We start from the raw sequence: 11,690 nt of genomic DNA, 5'->3' as shown, positions 1-11,690 counted from the left end.
CTCAGGCATCTGGTTCAGGGGCCTTATCACCACCTCCCGGGCCCCCGGCAGCCCGACTCCCCCGTCAGCATCTACGGGGCAGAGGACAGCGGCACCGAGCCCCTTTACGCACCGCGGGGCGCCGTGGCTGGATGCTACCAGGATTATTCCTCCACGCCCCGCCAGATCTACAGGATGCGGGACGGAGAGGAGCTGTACCTGGATGTAAAGCAGAAGCCCCGCGGCACGGAAATCAAGTCGGAAAATGATCTCATCTGCTCTAACACCGAGTCAAATGGTTCCTACAAGTGTATCAAATGTTGCAAGGTACGTCCTGGTTTGGTATCAGTGAGTAAAAGAAGACAACTTCATATTGGCCCTGTAATGAAAATATTCTCTGACTAAAAATAACTATTATATTACTGTAATGTTCTTATAGGGACCGTCATTGACTGATAGTGGTATTAACCCAGTTTCTTTATAGTGACCACATCCTGTGTTATGGTATTCTTATTTCTCCTATAGTATCAGGCTATAATATTCATATCATGTTCCTATATTGCTGTTATATTTATAGAGCATCCTTCTAAAATGTATTATAGGATTATTATAGTTTTTTTTTTGTAAGGGTTTTCAAATCGAAATAAAGTGTTTTTTCCCCAAAGGTATTCTCGACACCACACGGCTTGGAGGTTCATGTGCGCCGGTCGCACAGCGGGACGCGGCCGTTTGAGTGCGGGATCTGCGGGAAAACCTTCGGACACGCAGTGAGCCTGGAGCAACACAGAGCGGTTCACTCTCAGGTACTGCAGGCTGCTGCAGGCCTCTGGCTCCATGGTCTGCAGGACAGGCCCATTCACTCACACAGGCCTCAATTCACTGAAACATAAACAAAGCAAACCCCCTGGATCTAATATCACGCGTGCAACCAATATTTGCAACATATTTATATCGACTAAATTTCTGGGTTCAAGTGGAGCATTTACTGATGACTGACAAGATAATATTTGGTCGCTATGATTAATCATTAGACCTCAGTCACTAATGCGCAGACGCACAAAGCCTAGATTGATTAGACTGATTCCATGTAAAGAAAAATGTTCTGAGGCCTTCCACACTCACAATTTACATATGTAACCCACAGGAGAGGAGCTTCAACTGTAAAATCTGCGGCAAAAGCTTCAAGCGCTCATCCACGCTGTCCACGCATCTGCTCATCCACTCGGACACGCGGCCCTATCCGTGCCAGTACTGCGGGAAGAGATTCCACCAGAAGTCAGACATGAAAAAACACACTTTCATCCACACAGGTGAGAGAAAACCCCGACTGTTTACGAAATGGTTCCAGGATAAACTGAACAGCATCAATCAACAAACATGAGTCTATTCTTCATTTATCACTGTGCGTAACGCGCGTAAAGGCCCAATCTACCTCCACTGACATTTCATTGCTCTCTGATTACTTTGCTGCTGCAGGTGAGAAGCCACATAAGTGCCAGGTGTGTGGAAAGGCCTTCAGTCAGAGCTCCAACCTCATCACACACAGCAGGAAACACACAGGCTTCAAGCCCTTCGGCTGCGACCTGTGCGGCAAAGGCTTCCAGAGGAAAGTGGACCTGAGGAGGCACAAGGAGACCCAGCATGGACTGAAATGAGACTGGACGCTCAAGTTTTAACATGCAAATAACGCACTTTTAATGTACTTTTACTATGACTATATGACGCATATTTTATTGTTTGTTTCATTACATTTTCTTACTGGTGTATGCAGTTAATTATTTAGCCTAAGCTATTGGTTGATTTTAGGAAATAAACGTTTATTTATTGAATGTGTTTTTACATTGTTATTCATATGAAATAGTTTATATATTCAGTTCGTTAGCAAGGTAGGCCTATGATGGCATTTCAAATTCAGAAAGCATTTCTTGCTTAGGCCTACTTTTGTAAGTAGAATATTTAGGAATCTAATTTCTGAAATGAACCATCGCCCCTTATCTAAAAAAAAAACCCAAAGCCTGAGGCCATCATCAAATGACCACATTATCTTTTCTTTTCTTTATTGTAGAAAGCCTACATTTTCAATTAGCCAGTTTCTGTGCTTCATAGTTAGCTTTATTAATTAAAAATTAACTTGTGGGGCTCAGTTTTCCATGAAGTACAACTGAGAAGCCTAAGTAGGCTACTTTGATTTCATTATAGGCCTGCGTAAATTTAATTAGGCTAGAACAACGGTTTCATAAATAGCAGCGTTTCATGTTTTACAATAACACATTAAATAAAATATGTATTTTTTATCAATCAATTTCTACGTCCATTTCATACATTACAACTGCCTCAGTCCATTGACTGACTGTACGTTGTGAAAAAATGAGAAGCTGTGTTAAGCCAGGCCATCAATCACATCTCCAATCTCCATGACAGCTCAAAATAAAACCCGATTCAAAGTTGTCTTATATTAAATATAAAACGTCTTGTAGCGCGAGCCACCTGGTCAAAACCAAATATTCTCAGACACACGCATTGTTAACATACCCCCATAACAAATGAGATTATGGCACCATAAACTCTCATGTGAAGGAAGTCTGCAGAAATAGCGTCACTTTTATTACTCCACCCGCTCTCACAGCAAAGCAATAACCATCGCGTCCACATGGCGGGTTTACACGGCGTGGGGAAACCTGGGTGTGATTTATTTGGTTGTGCGGAGGTTAAACAGTCAGAGCTCTAAAACTTCCAAGGATCTGATTTAGACAGGTCTGTCCACAGACTGTGTACATAATGTTCTACAGTATAAAGATGGAAAGAGATTGCAGTGTCCACTCCTACATCCTAGATCAGTTTGTGTATTGACTGAACCTGTGGCATTATTGTCAAGTTGGGTAAAAACTCCGTTTGGTTCATACTGTAACCTTCAAGTGCAGCATTTCAGAGGGAATTTTCAGCACACAAAAGGCATCTAACCCAGGAAGACGACCCAGACGATAAATCACATACAGATAGAAACAATCCAAGAGATTTGTTAAAAATGGGAATTGATGTGTGCAACAAACACTCAATTTTCCACAAAATACATAGAATAGAAAACACCTGATATATATATCATTCCCATAGAGTTTGTTTATTTTATTCAGTCAGAGATCCTGAGTGTGTTTATGCATATGCCCATGCTTGAGTGTCTGTGTGCGAATCTTTATCTATGTGTGTGTGTGAGTCATTATCTCGGTCTGTGTGTGTGTGTGTGTGTGTGTGTACATATCAGTGGGCTGGGGTTTTGAGCAGCTGGGCTAAGCTCAGTAGATCCTGTTGCTGCAGACTGAGCTCCTGCATCAGGGTGTTGAGATACTCTACTGATGCTGGACTCTGCAGGGCCTCTCGCACCACCGGAGACACCTCTGACAACCTAAAACACAAACACACAAAATCACACACACAACATACACACAAATTAGGCTATTGTCATTAAAGATACACACACAACAGACCAGTCACCAAGAAAACAAATACACACATAAATTGCTATATTTTAGATATACAATGTGTTTACATGAGGACAAACTGCAACTATAGGCATTTACATCAACATCCAATACTCACAAATACACAGTCAATGAGCTGTGAAGCAAAACTTGTTTCAAAAAAGTCTGTGACAACTTTTCATGCAGCACTGTGGTCTATAGCGGTTAGCTACACTGTCTTTTAACTGAAAGGTCACAGGTTCAATGGCAGCAGACAATGAGGACAAGCCATATGTTCTGCTGAAGTGTCCTTGAGCAAGATACTGAGCCCCTACCGGCTAACTCATTATAAATTGCTCTGGATAAAACCATCAGGTAATCTTTTCTATTTGTTTGACTGTTTTTGTTTCATCTTTAAAAACTCTTGTAGAGACTGACTAAGATGCACGTTCAAATAGGCGCCTCCAACAACCTACAAAATAATAATTTTAAAAAACTAGCTGTGTATTCCTAGTTGTATGTATACCTCTAGCCGTGTGTATATTTTTAGTTGTATGTATGCCAATAGCAGTGTGGGGGTCTGTGTGTATACCTCTAGTTGTGAATATACCTATAGCTATGTGTATATGTCTACCTGTGTGTATACCTCTACATGTGTGTGCACCTCCTGCTGTGTGTATTTTCCTCGCTGTGTGTATACTTCTAGTTATGTGTGTACCTCTAGACATGAGTATATTTCTAGCTGTGTGTATACCTCTAGCTATATGTATATTTCTAGTTGTGTATGTAGTCTACCGTTAGCTAAGTGTTTATTTCTAGCTGTGTACCCCCTTTGAAACCTTCTAGCTGATCTCCAGTCACCTGTCCAGCTCCCATCCCTCTCTTTGCCCCCCCACCCCTGCCTCTCTCCCTGTCCCATCTACCTGTGTGTAGGTGTACTGTTGGCTAATCTCCGGTTCACCCCAGGGTCTAGAGTTGCAGGGGGGGCATCCATTATTCAGCCGGCCTGAACAATAGAGGCCAGACTAGCTCCACAGCTGCCAGGCAGCAGATAGATAAGACAGCACACCAAATTATTCATGACGGAGGGATGGAAGGATGGAGGGAGTAGGGGAGTTAAATGGGGAACTAAAGAAATCATAGAGTACCAGTGGGACATGTGACAAGAGAAAACCCGCATGAGTGTGTTGCCAGAGGGGCTGATTATCAAAGCTGATTGAAATAAAGGCTAGCTGTCAAAATGTGCATCAAAGATAAGCCACCACATCGCCTGCGATGCAACCATGCATAGTATCCAAACATGAAATGAGCACAACAACAATTTTTAAGTGCTTTGTCAATCAGAGTAACATAAAATCACATCTTAAGGAGCAGTGGTTTTCAACATGTATCTCTGGAGACTTATTTAATTATTTTATCTTACTTTTGGGGCATTTAGCTGATGCTCTTATCCAGAGCCACCTACAATGAGTGCAATAGAAGAACAATTTTCAATTCCTACATTGTCCACATTACAAGCCACCAACAGTTAGGAGTACAAGGATCAAAGCCATGGTGAACAGACAACAGATGTAACAAATATTCTTGTGTCCCCGGGGTTTTTGTCCACAGTTCTAAAATACTTCTATCCTAACCCAAACTTTTCAATTATTTATCTTATTCCCCAAATGTTTGTTTGGGGAAAACCTAGCTTACTTTTCAGGGATTTGCAAAGGCTAATTTCAAGCTCCACTTCCAGTATCTCACCTTCAGGACCTGATACAGTTTTTGAAAAATGCTACTATGGAGAACAGTTAGCAGTCACAACACTCCCTTCTATTTTATAATTGAGACATTTCTGTTACCTGACTCAAGGTGCACAACACTCAATACCGTGTCTATTGTTTAGAGTAGTTCAAGAAGCCGTACAGTATAAGTATGATGTTGATTGCCAAGCACCATTACCATTCAGAGTGTCGTAAATCAGAGTCGCAGTTTGACCCTTCTCTCCTCGGTGAGTCTATATGGATCAGTCAGGGCAATTTAAATTGTCTATTTTGCTTAGATGTGTACAGAGCAAGTATTTGTGTGTGCATGTGTGCGCGTGTATTTCGTTTGACAGTGTACAGGACGGCTGTGTGTGTGCCTTCCATACTGCATCACGGATCTAGAGAAGGGCAATCAGGTGGAGATAAGGCCATGAGGCGTCTGTGTGTACTCAAGACGGGAGCAGCACGGAACTGTCCATGAATTGCCAGCCCTATAATCTGTCTCCCTCCCTCTCACACACACACACACACACACACACCGACAGACACCCAGACACCATATGGCACAGGCTAAACAATGCCACACCACATAGCCTCACGTCAAAATGCACCATGTACGGTGAACCTGGATGATGCAATTTACAGCAGAGCACACGTACAGCAATTAGGAAAGAAACAAAAAACTCAGAGCACACATACAGCAATTAGGAAAGAAACAAAAAACTCATCGCACAACCTGATATATGACACTGGATTCGTGACAGGAAGTTGTCACTATATCAGCAATGAAGCTGAAACTGAAACAATGTCGCCCTGAGGATAGGTGACTTGTTTCCTTCCTAGTATGAGGAACTGGATAGCTGAAGGAGACAAATGTATGGAGCCGTCTTGTTGCTTTGATTTGTGCGTTTTGTCGACCTGATTTAATGCAGCAGAAATGTATGGCTTATACTGACATCATAATAGATATTTTAGTTCCATGATGCATATTGTGATTATTTAGTATCACCTCTTGTGTCCGATGATGATAAAACGTTTAATTCCTGCATAGAAGCACAGTTGCAGTTTATTATTCTTAATACACTAAAACTGCAGGTTTAACCTTCACTTTCACTTTGAAGCACCAGTTGATGCAAAATACACATTTTATTCTTGTGTCCATGAATCATTCACACACACACACACACACACACACACACACACACAGGCAGGGAAGAACTGTGGTTTTGAGTTTGCTTAGAGGGTGTATTTCCAGGGAAACACTGTTCCTTGATTTCCTCTCTCTTTCCCTCTGTCCTGTTCCCCTGCTCCACAACTGGCCCTGCTAAGGAGCAGGCTGTCCAGCTGTCATGGTGCGTTCACATAACGCTGGGATAGCACATGTACACATTCACACACAGACACACACTAGAAACTTACAGATGGAGAAGGACCACGGCTATGAGGGTCCACTCTGGAGTTTTGTGGATGATGTTTGTGTTGGTGAAACTGCGGTAAAAACAGACAGAAAAACAGAGTGAGGTATAGCCAACCACATCTAAGCCAATGGCCAGCCAAAATACATAGGATTTATCTCATATAAGGGTGTTTCTTAAGCTATGGGATGGGAACCAAAATCGGTCCTACATTGGGTAGAACCACACATGAAATATGTTTTAATGAGCCAAGGTCCCAAACTATGATAAAATGTGCAAAAGGCCAGCCCAACCATCACAAACACGGCCTCCAATAGTGCAGTGATGTATGTTTCTCTGACAGCGCTGTGTATTTTCTTTGGTTTGAACCTCATGGCCGTGTCAGCGGGGCCTCTCAACAGCAAAAAGAGAATTCCTGGAAGTAGGACTCTGGAGGTGTTACTCTGCTGCCGCTCCTGCTATTAAATCACTGACACAGTGATTTAATAGCAGTCCTGTTGGCCAAGTCCTAACCAGCCAATCAGAACCCACAATATCTCTATGGCAGGAAATTTGGGCACAAGTTTCAAGTTTTTTATTGTTGTTGTTTTATGAAGCACTAGGAGGTTGTATTATTAAAATCGCTATAATTTCCCAAAAACAACATGGGTAATAAAAAGGTCCGAAAAAACATGTAATGTGTGCTGTATGTACTGACACAGACGAGCACCAAGCAGGTATTTTTTACATATGATCCTCAGACCAAAGGAAATTACGAATTACCATGAAAGGGATGAAGGACATGTCTGTGTATGTGTCCTAATTTGGGAAGACCTGTAGAGAGGCTTGTGCATGTCTGTGTGAGTGTGTTGTACTGACCTGAATGTCCTGACCAGGTTGTTGAGGTCGGTGGAGATGTCACTCATGGTGAGACGCAGTGGGCCCACAATGTTTTTAAGACTGCATGCCACAGAGAGAAGGCACATGAGGGACATGAAGGGAGACAAGTACAACGGAAAAAACACTGTAATTGTCACTGAATCTATTCTATCAATATGAATTGTCAGGCTTTCAACAGTTACAATAAAAATCTGAGCATATTAATTTAATTATCAGTTTGTCTATTTGTTTATTCAACCAATACATAGTCCTGTATACCTCAATAGGCAGAGCATGGCACTGATACTGCCAGGGTATCAGTGCCATGTGGGTCAAGTGGGTCGATTCCCACTTGGGCCACACATGTTAAAAAAGTATGCACTCATGGTAATGTAAGGGACTTTGGATAGTGTCCACAAAATGAAATACACACACAACCACACTATTCTGTTTGCTATTCATTCACGCATATGCAAAAAAGCACACAGTTAGAAACAAACACGCGCACGCACACACACACACCAGCTAGTGAGCTTCTCCACTGTGATGCGTTTCTGGATGTGGTGCTGAGCATGAGAGTCGATGAGTGGCAGAGCTGGATCCTTCCCGCCTTGGTCCTGGGCTGTCACCTAGTGGGGAGAACAAACGAGAGATGTGTGTGTGTGTGTGTGTGGCGGGGGGGGGGGCAACCTCATTAGGTAAATGCACCTTCTGCCAATCAAACTTGTCTACACATTTTAATTTCAATATAGTGCCCCCATGTGGCCGCTGACACTTACAACAAGCCCCTGCTCAAAAATTCCCTCTTTCATTCACAACCTTGCTCACTCTCCTCCCTTTTTCCTCAGCTGCCTCCTTCACTCCTTCACTCCCTCCTTTCCTTCACTCACCTCTGAGTTTCCAGCCGGCTGGTTGGCCTCCTCAGGCAGGACCCAGGTCCCCTTGTAGAACTCCTTGACCCTGAGCTCCAGCTCCTGCGCCTCCTTCCGCAGCGTCTCATAGTCTGGAGCGGCGGCTGACGGCCTCTCCTGCGCCCCGGGACGCCCGGCCGCAACTCCTCCTCCGTCCTCTACCACCACCTCCTCCTCTAAGTCATCTTCATCCAACTCCTCCTCCTCTTCCTCCTCCTCTTCCTTTCCATCAGCGAGGGGACGGCCTGAGGAACGGTCAGCGGCGTACAGGAACCTCAGAGTCTCCTCAGTTCTCCATTGCTTCAAAGTTCTTCTCAGGCCTTCTAGAAGATTCTGCCGGATGGAGTCAGGTTTGGCTCCGGTTGTGTGGTGCTTGAGGAGATCCCGAAGCCCCGCTGCCCCTCTCTTGCTCATGCCCACCTGGGTGATGTTGAGGCCCGGTTGGCTGGGCTGTGCTGTGTTGTAGCCGTCCTGACTAGTGGTGGTCGGAGATGAAGATGGAAGATCTGACTGAGGTTTGCTTTCTGTTGGGTTTGAGTCTATAAATGGAGGAGAGGTGACTGGAGTTGTGAGCTCTGCCTGCAGTCTGTTCTGTGTCGGTGCTGGGTCAGTAGGTAGAGGAGTACTGTGAGTGACTGCCTCAGTTACAGCGCACAAATTAAGCTTAGCTGTAGCCTCTTCCACACAGGATCCCTCAGGCAAGCCTCTCTCCTCCAGGAGTGCCTGCTGCCCACTGGGTCGGTCTGTGTTTACTGTGTGAAGCTGTTTGGGTCGTCCAGTGTCAGTGCCAAGCTCCGTTTTATACACAAGCGACTCCTGTCTGTTCTCTTCTCTCAGGCCTCCCTCCTTCTCTACAGTCTCACTTTGTTGATGCTGGATCTCTTCTTTATCCTTCTCCCCCTCCCTTCTCCCTCCTTCTCTTTGCTCTCCCTCGTCCGTGCGTTTGGGCAGGTCGCCCCAGTGCACCCTGGGTCCCCGTCGCTGGGAAACCACACTGGAGACAAGGTCCTGCTCCTGTTCGCCGTCACTGCTGTCACTGTGGCTGAGGCCGGCCGGAGGGGAGCGTTGTTTAGGGCTGCTGGGACGCTCGGGGTTGGCAGGCAGAGGGTCCTCGATGTCGTCCTCTTGGAGCCGCCTCTCGGCCAGTCTCACCTCCTCACCAGAGCTACCGCTGAACACAGACACAAGGGGAAACCGATTACTCTTCTATATTACACTTAATACACCAAACACCTAAAAGTAGCAAGATGTCGGATCAGTTTGTTATTGGATCAACTATATACTAAAGGTATGACAGTGTTACATACCCATCTCCTTTCTTCATCAAAGTAATTTCTGGAGGACTGTCAGTGAGAAAGACAGTAAGCACATGGTTTTTAGAATGTGGATGAGCCTTTATTTTGGTCCTGATAAATCTGCTGTTATCTAACCATTAGATTCAATGCCACATCTATTCTTCATGCTGAATCAGTATGTTGACAGGGAGCAGCATACGTACCTCTCATGCTGCCTGAGCCAAAGAGGGGTCTTTGATATTTGCAGCTCAAACTCTTTGGAGGCTTTGTAGCAGAAGTTACTGCAAAAACACTGAACATGACAGAGTTTGAACCATTACTTCAACCGTTTCTGCCAAAAATCAACCCGTTAATGCACCATCATACACTTCTGAACCAGATGTAGCACTCACCTTGCGCTCAGTGATGTCATACACCTTATTGGTCTTGGTAGAAATTTTGTACTGTTGAGTCGGAACCTACAAAATGAATTGCAGAATTGAATTACATTAAAACAGATTAGAAGCACAGAACACGAGACACAATGAGATCTACCGCATACAAAGGATTGAAAAGCCTGTTACAAAGGGTCTTACCTTGCCAAGTTTATTTGGACATACAGGATAGCCACACAGTTTAGCAATGGATCTCTCCTCTATAGTATCTTTGTAATTGGCAGCAGTGATGAACCTGGCCTGTGACGAGAGGAGATTTAAAAGAGGTTGAAAACCACAGCAACTATGTCACACAGGCTAACATTAAAACTGTTCAAGAGTGAAAGCCACTCTTACCAAAAAGATTTCAACTCATGTATTTCCATGGTATTCTCAAGCTCAGCGTATAACACAGTATCAAAGAGGTAGTTCACTGGTCCCACTAAAGGGGAACAACTCTCTGACTTGAAATGACTGCATATCATTGAGTTATCTAACTTTACCTTGGACCAACCAGGTTGATGTTAATTTTCATGCACAGAGGTCTGAATTCAAAGACAGTCTGGATTACACTTGAGATCCAGAGTAAGAGGTGTCACTCTTTGGGACTTAAAGGAACTGCACTTCATGGACAGAGTAGACTGGACCAGACTCGGAGCTTGCGACTTGTTTGGCAGATGGGTCACTTAAGACACGTTTCACCCTCGTCTTATCCTGATCCCCTTCACAAAGCAAATCTTAAACCTCTTTTACATACGCAGTCAACCAGGAAGTCTTGAGCCACGCAGTCCTCCAGGAGTCGCTCCACCACCTGCAGAGCTCTCCTCTCCAGCTCCAGCTTCTCCCTCAGGGTCTCCTTCACAGCCTCTCTCCTAGGACAACCGACAAGTACAGGACCAACATTTGAGGGGTGATGGGGTCTTTATAGCTAAAATAATGAAATGTGTTGCCGTAATTATTTCCACAAGTTAGGTAAAACTGAGTAAAACAGTATTTTACAAAAAAACATCACCATTGTTAAATGTGAGTGAACTGAAAAATTAGTACTGATACAGCTCTAGCTACATATTTATGTACCCCTCTCTCTCTCTCTCTCTCTCTCTCTCTCTCACACACACACACACACACCGTCTTGCTTCCTCTTCAGCGCTCAGTGCCTTGACGGTTTTGCCACCTGCCACAACAACAACAACAACAACAACACAGTTACATTGCTTGCTAACAGACGGTAGCAGGTAGACAGTATTACAAATGTTGGCCATTGCAGATAAAACAACGGAACTATTGTGCCATGGAAAGATTTGCTTCATGTTCATTAACCTAAGAGTGAACAACAGAAGAAACAGACCAATCGTGTACAACATAAAAGCAGCACTATAGAACAGCATTATGCTTATTACAAGTTCATACAAACTTGTTTTAACTCTTTTCTGGGAGCTATTAGCCTGTAAACATATTTCCTAACCCTAATCTCTGAGTGTGCGGAATAATATTTCATTGAAACTAACCCTTTTTGGAAGTTCTAGAAGAGCGACTGCTCCTTCTTCTCTGCTCCTTCTCCATGCTGATTCTGTTTTGCGGATTTTCAACTTTGACCGATGACGTATTTAATTCTA

At 44.0% G+C, this 11,690-nt stretch overlaps 2 protein-coding genes across 2 annotated transcripts in view; one reads left to right on the top strand and one right to left on the bottom strand.

The window, feature by feature from the left end:
• Positions 1-1,779, top strand: part of gfi1aa (growth factor independent 1A transcription repressor a) — a 4,506-nt gene extending 2,727 nt beyond the window's left edge. The window contains exons 4-7 of the mRNA XM_071900007.2: positions 1-306; positions 645-782; positions 1,124-1,289; positions 1,456-1,779. The exon at positions 1-306 is cut by the window's left edge and continues 95 nt beyond it. Coding sequence (XP_071756108.1) covers positions 1-306; positions 645-782; positions 1,124-1,289; positions 1,456-1,634 — 789 coding nt within the window. The 3' untranslated portion in view covers positions 1,635-1,779. The remainder of the gene's footprint in view (positions 307-644; positions 783-1,123; positions 1,290-1,455) is intronic.
• Positions 1,780-2,026: 247 nt separating this feature from the next.
• On the bottom strand, positions 2,027-11,637 carry rpap2 (RNA polymerase II associated protein 2). The gene is made up of 12 exons (XM_071899996.2): positions 11,583-11,637; positions 11,203-11,248; positions 10,832-10,946; positions 10,237-10,335; positions 10,054-10,119; positions 9,865-9,953; positions 9,674-9,709; positions 8,346-9,537; positions 7,978-8,084; positions 7,456-7,536; positions 6,602-6,670; positions 2,027-3,379 (listed from the first exon to the last, which is right to left on the bottom strand). Exons 1-12 carry the CDS (start codon positions 11,635-11,637, stop codon positions 3,235-3,237), a joined length of 2,100 nt encoding a protein of 699 aa, XP_071756097.2. The 3' UTR covers positions 2,027-3,234.
• Between the last annotated feature and the right edge of the window lie 53 nt (positions 11,638-11,690).

The sequence above is a fragment of the Centroberyx gerrardi genome, chromosome 13, assembly GCF_048128805.1.
Source record: "Centroberyx gerrardi isolate f3 chromosome 13, fCenGer3.hap1.cur.20231027, whole genome shotgun sequence".
Classification (NCBI taxonomy): Eukaryota; Metazoa; Chordata; class Actinopteri; order Beryciformes; family Berycidae; genus Centroberyx; species Centroberyx gerrardi.
The sequence above is the reverse complement of the archived record's forward strand: the minus strand, read 5'-3'. Positions and strand labels throughout refer to the sequence as shown.

What these genes read in the sequence shown, in the direction of transcription:
- rpap2 (XM_071899996.2), bottom strand. Translation starts at nt 11,637, where the DNA reads ATGGAGAAGGAGCAGAGAAGAAGGAGCAGTCGCTCTTCTAGAACTTCC. An exon ending in ATGACATCACTGAGCGCAAG is followed by an intron (nt 9,954 to 10,053) that starts GTGAGTGCTACA and finishes TGTCATGTTCAG; the next exon opens with TGTTTTTGCAGTAACTTCTG. An exon ending in AACCTGGTCAGGACATTCAG is followed by an intron (nt 6,671 to 7,455) that starts GTCAGTACAACA and finishes TTTTTACCGCAG; the next exon opens with TTTCACCAACACAAACATCA.